At 54.8% G+C, this 18168-nt stretch overlaps 1 protein-coding gene across 1 annotated transcript in view; it reads right to left on the reverse strand.

Annotated features, from left to right (window-relative positions):
- The window catches only part of WDFY4 (WDFY family member 4), a 99087-nt gene that overhangs the window by 36645 nt on the left and 44274 nt on the right, over positions 1-18168 (reverse strand). Inside the window, exons 33-44 of the mRNA XM_070751471.1 lie at positions 17962-18119; positions 15759-15988; positions 14654-14763; positions 13158-13337; positions 12585-12667; positions 9344-9421; positions 6055-6258; positions 5332-5383; positions 4325-4476; positions 1968-2116; positions 1235-1358; positions 245-330 (exon numbers count right to left, since the gene is read on the reverse strand). Of these exons, the coding sequence (XP_070607572.1) occupies positions 245-330; positions 1235-1358; positions 1968-2116; positions 4325-4476; positions 5332-5383; positions 6055-6258; positions 9344-9421; positions 12585-12667; positions 13158-13337; positions 14654-14763; positions 15759-15988; positions 17962-18119 (1606 nt within the window). The remainder of the gene's footprint in view (positions 1-244; positions 331-1234; positions 1359-1967; positions 2117-4324; positions 4477-5331; positions 5384-6054; positions 6259-9343; positions 9422-12584; positions 12668-13157; positions 13338-14653; positions 14764-15758; positions 15989-17961; positions 18120-18168) is intronic.

An 18168-nucleotide genomic window follows, 5' to 3' on the forward strand; every position in this document is an offset into this window, starting at 1 on the left:
GTTACATTCACATAGCTAGAACGAGTAGAGGAGTCGGTGGGCCTTGGCAGGATGTTTAGTGAGGATGCAAAGCTGAGGAGCCGAGACGGGGCAGCCTGGAGCAGGGGGGCCCCGGCCTAGTAGGACGCACGTTTCCCCAAGAGCGGAGGGAGCGAGGCTGCCTACAAAGTAAGGTTTCTAGCCAAGGAAATGCCTCAGGGCCAGGCGAAAGGCCAAGCGCCTCCACAGCTTCTGCAAACGGTACCTTGCCAAGAAGTTTCTCCGGTCGTTGTTGTGGAAGACCAGGAAGACGGAGTAGCCGCTGTTGAGGAAGACCTCCACGGCCGTCTCCTGCAAAGACAAACCCAACGGGCCCCGTGGGTCAGCCGGCAAAAGGAAGGGGGAAACGCTTCCTCCCCTTAAGCGAACTAGATCCAGGGATCTCGGGATCCCCCTGCTGCTGTGCCCAGGATTCATGGCTGGGGTAGATCAGACAGCTGCACAGAGCCTGACCTCCAGGCGCCTCCCTAAAATTGCCCCTAGACTTTGCATTTAAGGACCAGTGAGTCCACCTGTTGAGGGCGTTGGCTTCAGGGAAACAGGAAAGGATCGTTTCCTGGACTCGGCCACTGTCTTTGGGGACACGCGTGGCCTCTGGCAGACACCTCCCCCAAAGGCTGAAGGGCTCCTGGCACACATCCGTGCTGCAGGCTAACTGCGCATAACGCCCCCTCCCCTGCCCTCCTTCCTCAAGGCGGTCAATTGGTGGTCCCAGAGCTGAACACCTGGCGAGGTTCCTGCCCAAAGAACCATCAGCGTCCCTGTTGCGTTGGCTCATCCGCGCGACTCCAGTTCTGCTATGGCTTAAAACCTCCCCCTGTCCAGACCAGAACCCGCTTCCTTTAGCCTGGCAGAACCCGGACAGAGCACAAATTTGGTTTTTTTTAAAAAAACAACCGTTTACACTCCACACTGGTTCATTGGAGGAGCTACCACTACTCTTGGCCTGTCCCCAGTCCAGTCGGAGGCTTAGGGCACCTCAAACGCAGCTATGGAATTCATGCGGGCGGTTCGGAATTTTGACACCCGAGGAAGCATGTCAGAAATTGCCTATCGACACAACGGCTGACGGTTCCTTCCATTCCAATCTGTCCAAAACTCTGTGTGCCTTCGCCTGGCGTCCCCTCCTCCTCCTCCTCCTCCCCCAAGGGAAGCCCACCAAAGGAAGGAAGGCGGATGGACAGCCGGTCCCTACCTGAAGGAGGAATCGCATCAGCTGGGTCTCCTGAACATCCCTGTAGGGGTGGCAGGAACAGGTGGGCTCCCCTGCGGTGGCCTCCGTCGGGTGGCACAAGTTGCGGATGAAGGCCTCTCGGATGCTGGAAGCAACCACGGGAGACACGCGTTGAGCCTCCTTCACTGGAGCCCCGCAAGCGGTGGTCAAGGAGGTCCCTGTTGCCCCCTCCAGCCACATCTTCCCCCAAAAGCTGCAGGGGCTCCAGGCCCCCTCAGCCTGCGTCAGAAGGAACGCAGCAGCCCTGGGAGCAGGAAGCCCCCCTCCGTGCCCTCCCTCCGCGCTTCTCCTTGGCTCCCCCTTTCCGAGGATCTTGGGAGGGGGATTTTCATGAGGGAACGGATGCAGCCACAAAGCATCCTTTCTGTGAGGGGCTCAAGGCCATCCTGTGCCCACCCACCTGGATGGAAGCGGAAGGAGGACTGGCCACACTGGCACAATCCCAGTGACAGGTTTGTGGAGGGGGGGACAAGGGGCGTGAACTTTCAAGTGGGTGGGAAGATCCAATTCCGGCTCCCCAGCGTGTGTGCCAGGATGACTCCAGCAATACACTGGGACTTTGAGGAGCACGTTGGCTCAGACTCCGAGTTCAATTTGGATGCTCCCCGGAGCCTTGACATTGGGGAGATTGGGGCACCTGGCCCCACGTGGGCAGGGCCTGTTTTGGCAGCAGGCTGGGCAGAGAACCACTCACCTGGACAAGCAATGGCTGGTGCAATAAACCTCCCCCAGGTGTGAGAGGGCGAAGTGCTTGCAGACGTAGAAGTGGTCCCGGCCAAGGAGAAGGACCCCTTCCGAGGCTGCGTGTCCATCCACCACCACCACTGACAGCCGGCAGGTCACCTGACAAGGGAAAGTGGCGGTCGTCAAAAACTAGGCAAAAGCTCTGCGAGAGAAACTGCACACGCGTGTGCTTGTCTGCTCCGAATGCGAAACTGAAACCGGACACCCACAACTTATACCAACCCACTGTTTGGTATTGAGAATCCACCTGTTACTATGGATTTAAATAAATTGAGCCGGGGTGGCGCAGCAGGTAGAGTGCTGTACTGCAGGCCACTGAAGCTGACTGTAGATCTGCAGGTCAGCGGTTCAAATCTCATCACCGGCTCAAGGTTGACTCAGCCTTCCATCCTTCCGAGCTGGGTCAAATGAGGACCCGGATTGTGGGGCTGATAGGCTGGCTCTGTTTCAAAAAGTGCTATTGCTAACATGTTGTAAGCCACCCTGAGTCTAATAAATAAATAAAAAGTTGATGAATCCAGCTAAATCAGTTATCTGCATGTGCTTTCTGGAAATGATTTTTGCAACAAACCCTGACAGAAGAACGACATAGCACAGTCTGCAAAGATGGCCTGTTTCCTGGAGGCAAAGGAGGCTGGGATATTGTTATTAATCCACCCCAGGCTACAGCAGCTGCGGGTCAGAGGGTGCATGATAAAGCCATGGCTTATGTGGCTTCTTAAGTTTAGGAGGTGAACAATTTCTCAACGTAGCTAATTTAAAGACTGCAAATGAAGTCTGGCAGAAATTAAGAAGTGTGCAAGAAGTGTGTCAGCCTGCAATATAGTTCAATTATCAAGACAATTGACCATACAAAGCCTGGCTTGAGCCACGTGCATCTGTGGAACAGCATTCTGTACAAATGCAAACTTTGGTTGTGGAGTTAGAACAGCTCCCTGGATCACCGTTTCCTGAGTTCCCATAGGTGCTGCTGCCAGTGTTGAACAGTTGGTGAAAAATGGCTCTGCAGTGTGTGAACGCAAACCAGAGCAGGAGTTGCGTTTGGAGCCTTTCAAGGCTCGTGCGATGGCGGAGGAGAATGGACGTCAGTATAAGAGGAGTGGCCGTAAGTCACCTACTAAAAGGGTCAGCGTTGAGGAAGGAGCTGAGGCCGAGAAAGGCTTGGAGCAGGAGAGGGTCAGGGCGAGAGGTCGGAGGGCTGGGACCCGGGGATTCCCCCCGACAGCTATTCTGCCAGTGAACCCAAAGGGTGCGACGTGTGGCGTGAGCTCAAAAAGCCACAAGGAAGTCCTGGCATTCCCTAAAATGGGACGGACAGAGTGGAAAGAAGCCACAGACAAGGAAAGGGGATCCATGGGTGGACGTGAAGTGTTCACACACCTATGACTTTGCCAGAGGGCATCCGAGTGTGAAGGACGCAGGTGGGTGTACAAAAAGAAAAGTGTTGCCCAAGAAGGAGGCACACCTACGAAGCCACGGTTAGCGGCACAAGGTTTTTCACAGATGAGGAGTGCGCGCCTGCTGTGAAGAGCGAAAGCACCGGGCAGCAGCACACGGCCGCAAACATTGGCATTTTGGATGCAGCCCCCGCACATTCCTCAGTGCAGAGTTCTCAGAGGTTCAGGATGGCACCAGGATGGGGAAGGGGGAAGTCCTGGCCTGGGCTGGGCAGATTGAGCCCGTCATCGCCCGAGCGATGCCCGCTTCTTTTTTTTCCAGCGGCCTTCCCTTCTTTTTCCCCCCCGTGCAGCCCGATTCAGACTAGAACGATGTCCCTGCTTTTCTTCAACAGTGGTCAGAGTCCGTTGCAAGGTCAGTTAATCCGCCTTGGGTGGGGTGTGTGGAGGACCAGCTCAACCCCGGGCGATATTCCCTTATGTTACCACAGGAGGTAAAAGGAGGGTGTAAGCATGTTAAACAGGAAGGAGTGCTGAGTCATCGAGAGTAAACTGCAACCTGATTGGGCCAGAGCATTATAAGATGCAAAGCACCTTGACAATGGGTGTGGTTTGTTGGTGGTGATGTTTGTTGGTTGGCTGGCTGGGGCAGTTCAAGCGAGAGTTAAGTGTTGAGTTAGAGCTGTGGGTTGGTTTAGTATCTACGTGTGAGTAAGCTCTACTTTACATCAGGCTGCTTCCCTGGTGGACGGTTTCCCTCCTGACTCCAATGGAGGGGGGGGACACCTCCCACCTAGCCCCCCTCGCTTTGCCACGGGGGGAGACCATGGAAGCCACTGAATTTGGGGGCTGGAGAGAGAAAGAGGGAGAGAGAGAGATACCCCGGCTGTGCCGCTTCCTCAGCTGGTACCTTTTCACCTGGGACCAATTCCTGGAGGACGATTCTCCTTTCCACACAGACCTCCAAGGATTCCTCCGAATGGAGACGTTCCCCCAGGGAAGGAAAAAACGTCAGCTGCTCCTGACCCCCCTCTCCTTCCCTCGTCAGGGCTTGTCGTTCACCTGCGTCAGAGGAAAAGGCGGAAGTTGTGCAGGCCTCTCTGGGGGGCGCTCCGTTCTTTCACTCCACCCTTTCATCGCGTAGCTGAGGGACCCCGCCCTGTGGAAACGGGAGCATTTTCCAAAGCAAAGCGTTTTATTAAACGCACCAGCAGGTGGGGAAGTGGCGGGTGGGGATGTTGGGCTCAGTGTGGGCTGCCAGGCCAGGGTGGTCCTGGTGGCTGGGCCGGCATCTCCTGTTCCTTTCCAGCCTCCCACCTGGGAACAGTTCTGGCCCCACCATGAGCCCTTCAAGAAATAAGTCCACACACCCAAAGTTTGCAAATTTTAAACATATAATTCTAATATCTTAATAAAAGCGGAAAGGTTTGCAAAATGCAGGGATGTTTTTTCTGTGCCAGCTAATTATTGTCCGAGAACAGATATAAAGTTCCTAGTTAATTCTTCTTTGATTCCCATTTTTGGCACTGACTCAATTGAATTGGCAGGCAGCCCAGAGATAAGAAGTTCCTTCTAATAAACTCATTAGTTCCTCATCAAACTTCAATCACCTGTCACTCAGATTATGTAGTTGACTTTTGCACTCACTCACCCCAAACCTAACCCTTATACAGCCAGAAGGCGTGGCTAATTGTTCTAGAGATCTATTCACACATAGACCTCTTCCCTGTTCAGCCACTCCTGCCTGCCCATACTTCTGCGCACTCTTGCATCAAGAAGAGGCTCCTCTCCTTCTTCTTCTGAGTCACTCATGGGCACCTCTGGAGGTGCAACAGACCCCGGTTGGCCCCACATCCTCTCCGACCTCCTCGCTATCGGTGCCAAGCACACTGGCCGCCTCAGACTACGTGACATTACCTTGGTTTTCCACATGAGCTGGAGCGCATGCACCCTTCCGTGTCTGCTGGGCCTAGGAAGAGAAACGGCTTGAGCTTCAGAAGGTGGAGACCCGGCATCCGGAGATGGAGCCAGGCCGCGCAGGGAATGGCTCGGCTGGACCATTGCCCTCTCTGTAGACTTATAGGCCGCTTCACGGGGCTTTTACAGCCCTTCTCTAAGTGGCTACAGAGAGTTGGCATTGCACCCCCCAACCACATGGGTCCCCATTTGAGCCCCTCCCCTCGGAAGGATGGAAGGATGGGTCAACCGGGAGCCGGTCAGGATTGAACTCCAGTCTATGGGCAGAACCACTAGCCACTGCACCCTCCGATCGGCTTATTTCCTTCTTGCAGGTGTCTAAGTCACCTGCAACAACATCATCGCCAGCCAGTGGCAGGGAATTCTGTCTCCTGCCCCCTCTCTCTGTTTGCCTCTGCTCTGCACCACCACGGGGTCAGTTTTCTGCTCCATTCGGTGCCTTTCTCGGCCTAAAGTTCTCCACTGCTATCCTGGGCCTTTGTGTTGCAGTGACCGCTCCCTCCCCACTCCCCTCCCCCACCCACAAATATCAGCGCCATCAACAAGTAGCAAAGCTCCTGGCCTGCAGCTCAGAGGACTAGAGAGTGGGCTTTGGGGTCTTTTGTAGCACGAGGCCTTCCTTTGGGGTCCGTTTCCTTGTGCCCTGCCCCAAAAGCAGGATACCTTCTCTGGCAAGGGCTCCGCTGCGGGGTGGGCGATTCTGAATTGGATCCTCTTCCTCATCCGGGCAGGACCTTCGTAGGCATCCAGGACCCACCTTGTGATGGGGGCAGCTACCGCAGGCCCCCAGGGGCCCCCCTTCCTGAAAAGCCAGTCTTCCAGCTCAGCCCAGGCTCTGGCTGCCTTGGAGCGCCTGCACAGCGCCCTCTGCAGGGGAGACACAGGCAGCAAAGTCTGCCCTCCCCTCCCGCCACTCCTGCCCAGATCGGCTCCTGCACCCCTGCGCCTTAGGGAGGGGAGACGCATCTGGGAAGGCAAAGGTTCCCCTCGCAAACATGCACCGGTCCCTCCCGACTCTAGGGGGCGGTGCTGATCCCAGTTTCTAAGACGCAGAACCGGCGCTGTCTGATGATGATTCCGGGGCCAAGTGGCCGGCATGACTAAGCGCCAAAGGTGGCCAGAACTTTCCCGCCAAGTCTTACTTACTTATTTATTTATTAGATTTGTATGCCGCCCCTCTCTACAGACTCGGGACAGCTCATAGCAACAATAAAACAAGGTACAACAAATCTAATAATTTAAAAAACACTAAAAACCCTATTATTAAAAGCAAACATACACACAAACATACCATGCATAAACTGTATAGGCCCGGGGGTTTTAAGGAGCTTACGAAAGGCAAGGAGGGTGGGGGTAGTACTAATCTCCGGGGGGAGCTGGTTCCAGAGGGTCGTGACTGCCACAGGGAAGGCTCTTCCCCTGGGTCCCACCAAATGACATTGTTTAGTCGACGGGACCCGGAGAAGGCCTGTGGGACCTAATCGATTGCTGGGATTCGTGTGGGAGAAGGCGGTCTTGGAGATATTCTGGTCCAGTGCCATGAAGGGCTTTAAAGGTCATAACCAGCACTTTGAATTGTGACTGGAAACTGATCGGCAACCAATGCAGACTGCGGAGTGTTGGTGTGACATGGGCATACCTGGGGAAGCCCATGATTGCTCTCGCAGCTGCATTCTGCACATCTGAAGTTTCTGAACACTCTTCAAAGGCAGCCCCATGTAGAGAGCATTACAGTAGTCGAGCCTCGAGGTGATGAGGGCATGAGTGACTGTGAGCAGTGAGTCCTGGTCCAGATAGGGCCGCAACTGGTGCACCAGGCGAACCTGGGCAAACACCCCCCTCGCCACAGCTGAAAGATGGTTCTCTAATGTGAGCTGTGGATCGAGGAGGACGCCCAAGTTGCGGACCCTCTCTGAGGGGATCAATAATTCCCCCCCCCAGGGTTATGGATGGACAGATGGAATTGTCCCTAGGAGGCAAAACCCACAGCCACTCCGTCTTATCAGGGTTGCGTTTGAGTCTGTTGACATCCATCCAGAACCTAACAGCCTCCAGACACCGGCACATCACTTCCACTGCTTCGTTGACTGGACATGGGGTGGAGATGTACAGCTGGGTATCATCAGCATACTGATAATAGCTCACCCCATGCCCCTGGATGATCTCACCCAGCGGTTTCATTTAGATATTGAATAGCAGGGGGGAGAGGACCGACCCCTGAAGCAACCCACAAGGAAGTAACCTAGAAGTCAACCTCTGACCTCCAACTAACACTGACTGCGACCGACCGGAGAGGTAGAAGGAGAACCACTAAACAGTGCCTCCCACTCCCAACCCCTCCAGCTGGCACAGAAGGATACCATTGTTGATGGTATCGAAAGCTGCTGAGAGGTCAAGAAGCACCAGGACAGAGGATAAACCCCTGTCCCGGGCCCACCAGAGATCCATCCATCAATGCGACCAAAAGCAGTTTCCATGTTGTAGCCGGGCCTGAATCCTGACTGTTGAGGGCCTAGATAATCGGCTTCTTCCAAGGACCAAAGAGCGCCACCACCTTCTCAATAACCTTCCCCATAAAGGGAAGGTTGGAGACTGGCCAATAGTTGTTAAGAATGGCTGGGTCCAGGGAAGGCTTCTTGAGCAGGGCGCACAAGTGCCTCCTTGTAGGGATCTGGAAAGGACCCCTTCCCCAAAGAAGCGTTGACAATCTCCTTGACCCAGCTCCGTGTCACCTCCCTGCTAGCTGAAACCAACCAAGAGGGACACGGATCCAGTAAACAGGTGGCGGAACTCACAGCTCCAATGGCCTTGTCCATTTCATCAGGTGTCACCAGATCAAACTCTTCCCAGACAGATGGACAAGTGCGGGCCCCAGTCACCTCGACTGACTCGTTGTCAGTTGACTCTGTTATCCAATTGGAGTCGAGGTCGGCCCAGATCCGAGCGATTTTATCAGCGAAAAACGTGTTAAAGTCCTCGGCACTACTCTGTAAGGGCTCCCCAACTCCCCCTGGTTAAGAAGGGAGCGGGTCACCCTAAACAGAGCGGCTGGGCAGGATTCCACTGATGCAATCAAGGCGGCCATCTTGAGCGCCACTTTGTAAGTCTTAATATGAGCTCTTACAAGTATTCGATCGGATTCGGACTTACTCTTCCTCCATCGCTTCTCTAGACGTCTCTTCTGGCGTTTCAACACCCGGAGCTCCTCATTGAACAATGGAGCTCTACGGGATCTAGTGTCGGTCCCTATTTTTCTATTTGGAAGTCTTACCTGCTTTCGAACTGCTAGGGGGGCAGAAGCTGGGATGAGCGGTGGGAGCTCACTCCGCCAGGCAAAGGTGGGGGCTGCTACTTACCCCCACTCCCGGTACAATGTTTCAGGTCACTGGTGTGCCCACACACACACATGCCAGCGAGATTTGGCTTCTGTGCATGGGCAGGGGGATATGCACGTGAGATTGTGGTGGGTTTTTTGGCTTCCTGAGCATGTGCAGAAGCCAAATCTTGCTGGGACGGAATCGCACGCATGCTGCAGACATGGAGCTGTGTGCGCAGCTCTATTTTTGCTACTGGTGCACAGCAGCCCGATCCTGGTTATGCGCCACTAGGGATTCAAACTGCAGAACTGCCAACCTCCCTGACAGACAAGCTCAGTGTCTTGGCAGTGTAAGGAGGATCCTAGAAGTAGGAGTTCTTTTCTCCAGCTCACCCTCCTTTCCGAGTCTTCAGAGATGGGCGGCATACAAATCTAATAAATTGTGATTATTATTATTATTTCCTCCCCTCCTCCGCACTTACTAATGTAGATTTCCCAGAGTGCCCCCCTCCCCTCCCCAGATGGTTGTGGGTATAAATGCAACCAATGGGCCAATAAAACCACCCCCTCCCTTTCCTCTGACGCGTCCAGTGTGTGTTTGGCCTTCACTGCCCACGTGGCTTTTGCCGTCCTTACCTCCACATGGTCCTTGCATAAAGCCGCGTAGACTTCTTGGCCGGTTCTCCTGCATTTTTCTAAATATGACGTAAAGTCCTGATTTAAAACAAAAAAGTATTAATAAAACTGATGTCGGTGACAAAACATTTGTGCTTTGCACTTGATGAGCGAAACGAGTTTTAAAATTAGCACAATCTCCTGAGTCTTGAGGTGGGAGCCTGTCCGTCCTTCCTGTCACGGACCAACCTCTTCAAGGGGCAGGCGGTCCTCTAATGACTATGGAGAGCTGGGGAGGAGCCCCCGCTGTGCTTCCGAAGGAGTGATGGCACAGACAGAAAAGAAAAAAGTTCAGGGAAGGTGGGGGGGAGGGGTTGAAATAAAGAAGACCAGAAGGGAGAAAATGAAGGAAAAAGGATGACAGGGCGAGGGGGCCTGTACTGTCCTGCTACAGCCTGTCGTGGAAATGGCCTCTTTCTGCAACCCTCCAGGGATGGTGGGGCAGCCGTGGTTATGGGGCAGAACCGGGAAGGAAGGAGAACGGAGCCAAAGGAAGGGGAGCCAGGACGGGCAGCAGGAACCCCAGGTCAAGGGGGCAGCATCAGCACATTTCAGCCAGAATAGAGTGTCAAAAAGGGAAAGTGGAGATAATTTGTTCCCGGGGCAGCAGTGCCCATCTTCGAGATGGCTGCCAGGGCATAACCAGGCAACCGGCTCTTCGTTCTTTGGCTTCCAAAGATTGGCAGCCGAGGAACCAACGTTCCCCTCTTGGTGAAGAAGTGTAAACGCAGCAGCGGCATCCCGAGGGTCCTCGGCGGCACTCTGAGGTGTCTGGTCTGAGCTCTGGACACACTGCGGTGTCTGGTCTGAGCTCTGGGCACACTGCGGTGTCTGGTCTGAGCTCTGGACACACTGCGGTGTCTGGTCTGAGCTCTGGCCCTCCCCCCCCTCCATCGAAAGGAACCACCCAGCCTGACCAGCAAATCAGCAGCTTTCAAGGGGTGCCATTTCTACTCTGGGTGTGAACCACGGTCGATATAAAAAAAAAGACATTGATGCTGCAGTGGGGAAAAAGTTAATATACACCATTAAAAGTAAATTGTCTGGTTGCATTGAAAGAAAAAATTGGTTGCCATGAGCAGTTCTGAAATGAATATCAGATTCAAAAGTCCCCCTGTGTATTTAATGGCATGCTAATTTACATTTTAATTACTTCCTAAGAAATCAAAGCATTTGTTGACAGTGGAACATAATGTCAGCTTCATAGAGCTCTGTCGGTAGATGCTTAATGAATTTAATTAGATAATCAGTGGTGTTAATTATCTTTCTATTATGAAGATAAAGATGTTACACAAATGATTAGCAGAAATATAATTAATTATAGATTTGCTTGTTTGGTCTCTGGAAATCGAAATAATACACATGGCGTTATGATAAGGAGATCTGAACAGGATACTGACATTGTGACCTCCGCCTACTGGCGAAGCACCAGCTGTGGAAAGGATGGCGGGCAAAACTCACATCTAGGCGGGGAACTTCCTAAAGCAACCCCTGGAAATCCCCGTGAGCTCAGAACGATCGACTGTTACCAGGCACGTCCGGGAGGGCCCCGCTTGTGCGTCACAGGAGCATCGCGCGCTTCCTTCAGAACATACCACGCAACGGATGGCGGCCAGGCACCCTATTTTGGCCGAGCCAAACCGAGCCAAGTGGATGAGCTGCAGGTGGACATGGCTGAGTGGTGTGGCCTCACCTTCCTTCCATCTCCCTGGACTACGACACTAAGGGCAGCCGTTGTGCTCAAAGGGCAAAGGGACCAACGGGACAATCGCGGCAGGCGCCTAAGAAGGCGAACAAGGAGGAAACGGCTAAAAGTGACGACGTCTTCGCAACTCAGCAGAAAATTATGAGCTCCAGGAGCATCTGCTTGGACTGCAAAAACAACCATTTCCCCTTTTCAGTTTGAGTGTGGTTTGCTCTTAAAGGTGATTTTGGGCCCTTGGCTCTTTAAAGTCCATGTTTCTGCTTGCCAGCTGGGAGAAGAGCCGGACGTTGGAGCTGTGAGAGAAAACGCTTCGTGCTGGTGAACGAAGAGACTTTGTGAACGTTTCTCCAGGGGGCAAATGGCTTCCACTCAGGGGGGGGGAGCTCTGGCTCAGGCACGTCAGTGGAAGGGGGGGCGGGAGAGGGGTGTTCTGCCGGTTCTCCCCGGTTCAGGTGGGCCGCTAGCAGTGGCAGCGGGAGGCTCTGCCCACCCAGGCGTCATGTCACAGAAGGTTTGGTGCATGCACAGAAACGTCGTACGCGCCCCCTCTGACCCTAAGCGCTGAGTACGAATCACCCGCACTCTGGACCCCTTTCCTTCCCAAGAACACCAGAGGCAGGAAGGATGTGCCCCACTCTGCCTGCCCCAAAGGTCTCTCCTCCCAGCCACTCAGCCTACAGCAGCTGTCTTGAAAAGCCTGGGTGGGGGTGGGGGTGGGGGGAGAAGAACTGCCTGGGGCAGAAAGGGAGCCGAGAGTCGGAGGAGGCTCCGTTGCACCCTCCCACGGCTACAGGGAAGGCGTCCGTCAGGCCTTGAGGCACCCCTGGCTGGCATGACCGAAAACAACAACACAAAACCAGTAACGTTCCCCTTGTCATCGGGCGTCTCCTGTAATTACAAGCCTTTTCTTCTTAGGAAAGAAACACGCGGAAACCTCAATTTCATGCATTTGCGCCCGGCCTTTTCCAGATGGCCCCTCTTCCTGCGAGGGGGACTAATGACGGGGGCGCATTGAGGGGGAGACCAACAACAGTCTTTAACCTTCAACAGCAAATACAAGTTGTACAAAATGTTCCTTGGGATACATTAACAAATATCAATTACTTTGCTCACTGATGTGTAATCAGCTGTAATAATCAAAATTAATTTTAAGAAATAATTAAACAGACCCCAAGGCAAATAGAGGGTGCCAGCACTGAGCAGGACCCCCCCCCCCCGCCACACCTGGAACGAAGTTGCTTCTTGGGCTGAATCTCCTCCCTCAAACCAGCCCCTCCCTCGGCCCACCGGCCCCTCGCGGCACTTGGCCCTCCTGGGGGGTGGGGGGGAGAAAAAGGGCGCATTGGGGCCACGTTGCATTATCAGCAAACAGAGCAGGACTACGACCTCGGGAAGCTCAAGGTCTTACCCTGCACCAGTGGGGGGGGGGGCTTTTTCTGGCACCTGGGGTTCCCACGGGGGATTGGAAAGGCGGTTTAGGGCAGTTTTGTGTCTCACCTGTTTCAGGCTCCGGTTCAAAGGACGCGTCTTGCTGGAAGCATTGGGGAGAATTTTGCTGGGGGAGTTTTTCTTTTCCGACGCTGGAAGGAACCGCCGAGAGAAGAGCAACACGCACAGTCAATGTTTTCTTGTTCGGCTTCAGGCACCACACGGCCCCCACTCCCTGACCGTCGAATGCCACCCCGGGGGCTTCCACGTTGTCCCCCAAACGTGGCCAAAGGCCCCCAAGGGACAGGGGTGGTTGCCAGCTGCCTTTCCCTCCGCCCTGGACGCCTCTTTTCCCAGACAGGCCCCCCCCGTGAGGCACTTTCCGCTGCCCAGAGAGGCCTCCACCGTATCCGGCCCTGCGGGGTTTCGGACATCGGTCATCCCCCTCTGACATCACCAGCCATCGTCCACCCAATGAATGAAGGAGCTGAGATCGTGACGGGACCCGCCAACCGCCCCACTCTCCGGCAGGTGTCATGGCTAAACCAGAGTCCCTGACCGGGCCCGTCCCCACCTGCCCCCCCCTCCAAAGGCCGTGGGGTGAGGCCGCTCCCGCCCGGGGCCTTGAATAAGGGCAGAGACCTAGGCAGTCCTTCCAGGCCCTCCTCATGGCCTCCTCCCAGAGGGGGGCTACGTCGGCCATGGCCTCTCCTCCGTCCTCTTGGAAGAGGGGGGTCTTGTAGGCCTCCTCCAGCTCCCTCCTCCTCCTGGGAAGGAGCCGCAGCCACATGTCCTCAGCCGCCCTCTCGATCGCTGGCTGGGCTGGAAGTAAACAAAAGGCAAAGCACGTTGTGGTGTGGAAGGGTCACGTCAACAAGGGGGCCACCGGGGCGTCACTTCCGGATTCAAGGAAAGTCCGAGCGGTAGCTGTGCGGACACCGACTGAAACCAGGACCCCTCGGTGCTTAAGGCGAAATCACCCTCCGCCCTCCAGGTTCCGAGGCTGCCCACGCAGAATGCAGGCGGAAATCAGGCCAGAGGTGGCTGAAATATAATCAATGGCCCTCATCTCATCCCCGCGTTTCTCAGGCAACGTCTTTTCATTCCCTGGCAATAAACTGTAAACCATTTGGCTTTCTAAATCAACAGGGCCTCTCTGGTGGCCCTGCAGTGGTCAGAGGGCAGTCCTGACAGCGCCTTCTGCGGCTCACTGGCTGCCAGCAGTTGGGCAGATCGAATCTCACCACCGGCTCCAGGTGGACTCAGCCTTCCCCCCCTCCCAGGTGGGTCAAGCGAGGACCCAGATTGTTGGGGGCACTATATGCTCACTCTATGAAAACTGCTTAGAGAGGGCTGTAAGAGCACTGCGAAGCGGTATAGAAGTAATAATAATAATAATAATAATAATAATAATAATAATAATAATAATAATAATAGCAGCAGAATTGAGGGGAAGCAGCTAGAGAAATTAGTGAAATACGAAGATCTAAAAATCGAGCTGCAACGACTCTGGCATAAGCCCGTGAAAGTGGTCTCAGTGGTACTTGGCACGCTGGGCGCAGGGCCAAAGGATCTCAGCGGACATTTGAAAACCATCGGAATGGACAAAATCTCCCTCTGTCAATTGCAAAAGGCCGCTTTACTGGGATCGGCAAACATAATTCGCCACTACATCACGCAGTCCTAGGTGCTTGGGAAGCGCCCGACTGGTGATGAAATATGAAATCCAGCATAGTGATCTCGTTTGCTGTGTTGTACTGACATCATCATCATCATCATCATCATCATCATCATCATCATCTATTAGATTTGTATGCTGCCCCTCTCCGAAGACTGGAATGCTGTTGTTATTACAAAAGGCAGCCACGTTTTAAAGAGTCCACAGTAGAGGTGAGTGCTGAGCTTAGTCCCTTAGTACCAAAGTCACCACCCGTGTGGCCTGGGGGTCATTCGTCCAGCACTGCGCATTTCTCTCAGCCTAGAGGAGATCCAGACGGGGCCCTGTCCTTTCTCTGTTGAGCTGTGGGACCCTCGGAAGTCGGGGGGCTGGATTTTGAGAGCAAAGCAGGACCTCTCCAGGGCCCCCCTCCTCCTCCTCCTCCCGCACCCTCTTTCCCACGCCCCCCTGCCATGCTTACCATCCTTCAGGGTGGAATGACCACCGGTCCTCTCGTCCTCTTTTCTCCAGCCAAGAGAAACAGAGCAACCCGAAGCCGACACCCGTTTCACCTCCCCGTTTTCGTGACAGCTGTTGACACAGAAAATAAACAAGCCCCTGGCTAAAATATGAGGAAAAAACTTGGGCTGTGGATTATTCAATGCAACTTGATCCTGTTTATTATTAAAGAACCTTTTAAAATACCTGCTTCTTTTCAAGAACTCATGACCAGAACAACAGCTAAAAGAGGAACTGCTTCAGTGGGGATTCACTTTGGCCAAACACGGCATTTCAAGGCAAAGGGCCTGCCAGCCCCTGTTTCCCCTGGGATGGGTTCCGTGAGGTCCCCTGGATCTCCTTCAAACTAGACCCGGTGCCACGGGGGCAAGGGGGGCTGGTGCCGCCACAATTTCCCCAGCTGAGGAGCCTTTCCCCCAATTGTTCCAAAGGGGAACGGGACCTCTGGGCGCTTCTCGGAGGCAAAGCAGCCTCCTGCCCAGCTGGACCACGTTCCCCATTGCCCCCTTGTTCCATCCTTGGGACTTTCCTCCTGAGGCCACAGGGGGATGCAACTCTCCTGCCCGGGGGGGGACGGGGGGGACCAAAGGGGGCTGTTCAGGCTTTGCCAGGAAATGGCGAACTGGCCCAGCAAACGATCCAAGAGACAAACTGTCAACACAAGAGACAATCGGGGTCAAGAAACGTGGCACACACTTGTGGTACGACAGTGAGTAGGTGGAGAATGATCCCAGATTCACTGAAAGTTTGCTCTCTCGTGACACGGAACTTCATAGTTCCCTACACATGAGGTTGGAATAACACACACACACACCTTTCACAATCCAGGAACATCAAAAATGTTTGATTTGAAACCAGCTTTAAAGGCGAGCTGCGTCTCTGAGACTAAAAAGAAACCGGTCCTCATGGAGGTCGCAGCCTGTCCAGCCTATTAGTCCCTGCGTTCTAGATTAAACCCCTGGAGTTCCTTCCAGGCTGACATAACTCCACCGGTACGCGGCTGAGAGGACTCCGGAGAGGGTTTCCGTAAACCCCGGTGCCCGTGCCTGACGGTTCTGCCGCCGTACCTGACCGATTTCAGCCGCAGCAGGCAATACATGAAGCTTGCGAGGAAGTCCGGGCGGGAGTTGGGCCCTGCAAAGACCACCTCCCACTCGGCCTGAAGCGTCTGCAGAGCCTCCAGGAGGCTGTGGGAGCCGGAAGGAGAGTTGGACAAATAGCACAGGATGCTGCGGTTCAAACAATCGTACAGGCTGCTCACAATGGGCTCTTTGTGGAGGGAAGGGTCTCTCGCCACCTGTTAAAAAACAGCCAAGAGGCTCGGAACGCTCTCTGTTTAGGGAGAAAACCCCAAAGATGTAAAAAAACAGTCCTCGTGCAAGGCTCCTCAAGGCAACGAGGCACCCAGCTTTGCGGGACGAGGGACGCCGCCTGTCCCTCTGTTTTGCCAGGGATTCGCTTCTGCTTCTGCTCAGCCGCATGAAAACACAAATGAAAATGCTTCTCCTTTTCCCCCTCTGTTGTTTTTAATCTGCGGCATGTGAGAAAGAGCATTGCCGAAATGCACATCCAGTGATGAGCCTTAAGTGCCTTTTATCCTTCTCCAACAAGCCTGAGCATGTGTGAGCATTCAAGCTGCCAATCTGCTCACAATGGAAATTAAATTCATTGTAAAGAGAATTTAGGGGAATTATTTGTTGCCACAGAAGCAGCTTCCCTGGGGTGGGTGGGAACCCCCCCTCACAAGCTCACAGCGGCACCACTCCGGTGCACCTGCCACTATCTAGAAATGGCTGAGGATGGCACCGGGGGGAGGGGGAGGAGGAGCAGGAGGAGCAGGAAGAGGAGGAGGGGGAACAGGAGCAGGAGGAGGAAAAGGAGGAGCAGGAGGAGGAAGAGGAGGAGCGGGAGCAGGAAGAGGATGAGGGGGAACAGGAGCAGGAGGAGCAGGAAGAGGAGGAGGGGGAACAGGAGCAGGAGGAGCAGCAGGAGGAGGAGCAGGAGGAGCAGGAAGAGGAGGAGGGGGAACATGAGGAAGAAGAGGAGGAGCAGAAGGAGGAAGAGGAGGAGCAGGAAGAGGAGGAGCAGGAAGAGGAGAAGCAGGAGGAGGAAGAGGAGGAGCAGGGACAGGAGGAGGAGGATGAGCAGGAGCAGCAGGAGAAGCAGGAGGAAGAGGAGCAGGAGCAGGAAGAGGAGGAGGGGGAACAGGAGCAGGAGGAGGAACAGGAGGAGGAACAGCAGGAACAGCAGGAGAAGGAGCAGGAGAAGAAAGAGAAGGAAGAGCAGGAGCAGCAGGAGCAGCAGGAGCAGCAGGAGAAAGAGGAGCAGGGGGGACAGGAGCAGGAGGAGCAGGAAGAGGAGGAGGGGGAACAGGAGGAGGAGGAGCAGGAGAAGGAGCAGGAGGAGGAGGAGGAGCAGGAGCAGGAGGAGGAAGAGGAGGAGCAGGAGGAGGAGCAGGAGGAGCAGGAGCAGGAGCAGGAGGAGCAGGAGAAGGAGCAGGAGAAGGAGAAGGAGCAGGAGGAGGAAGAGGAGGAAGAGCAGGAGCAGCAGGAGCAGCAGGAGGAAGAGGAGCAGGGGAACAGGAGCAGGAGGACCAGGAAGAGGAGGAGGGGGAACAGGAGCAGGAGGAGCAGGAGGAGGAGCAGGAGGAGGAAGAGGAGGGAGAGCAGGAGGAGGAGCAGCAGCAGGAGGAGGAGGAGGAGAAGGAGCAGGAGGAGGAAGAGGAAGAGCAGGAGCAGCAGGAGCAGCAGGAGCAGCAGGAGCAGCAGGAGCAGCAGGAGCAGCAGGAGGAAGAGGAGCAGGGGGAACAGGAGCAGGAGGAGCAGGAAGAGGAGGAGGGGGAACAGGAGCAGGAGGAGGAGCAGGAGGAGGAGCAGGAGCAGGAGCAGGAGGAGTAAGAGCAGGAGGAGGAGCAGCAGGAGGAGGAGGAGCAGGAGAAGGAGCAGGAGGAGGAAGAGGAGGAAGAGCAGGAGCAGCAGGAGCAGCAGGAGGAACAGGAGCAGGGGGAACAGGAGCAGGAGGAGCAGGAAGATGAGGAGGGGGAACAGGAGCAGGAGGAGCAGGAGGAGGAGCAGGAGGAGGAGCAGCAGGAGGAGCAGGAGGAGGAGCAGGAGGAGGAAGAGGAGGAAGAGCAGGAGGAGGAGCAGCAGGAGGAGCAGCAGGAGGAGGAGGAGCAGCAGGAGGAGGAGGAGCAGCAGGAGGAGCAGGAGGAAGAGCAGGAGGAAGAGCAGGAGCAGCAGGAGGAAGAGGAGCAGGAGCAGGAGCCCTTACCAGCTGCACTTGCTCTGCGATGAACAGGATGGTCTTCCTGGGCTCTGTGGCCAACACTCCCTGGTGAAGTTTGCTTACCAGCTTCTGAGTGAAATAGCAAACATTCACCAGAAAATCGGGCCTGGCAGATTCCAAAACATTCCTGGCGTCACCACTTCCTACAAGGGGGAAGAGAAGGTTGAGCTTCTAAAATGCAGTCAGAGACAA

Source organism: Erythrolamprus reginae, chromosome 4 (genome assembly GCF_031021105.1).
Source record: "Erythrolamprus reginae isolate rEryReg1 chromosome 4, rEryReg1.hap1, whole genome shotgun sequence".
In the NCBI taxonomy this organism is placed as follows: Eukaryota; Metazoa; Chordata; class Lepidosauria; order Squamata; family Dipsadidae; genus Erythrolamprus; species Erythrolamprus reginae.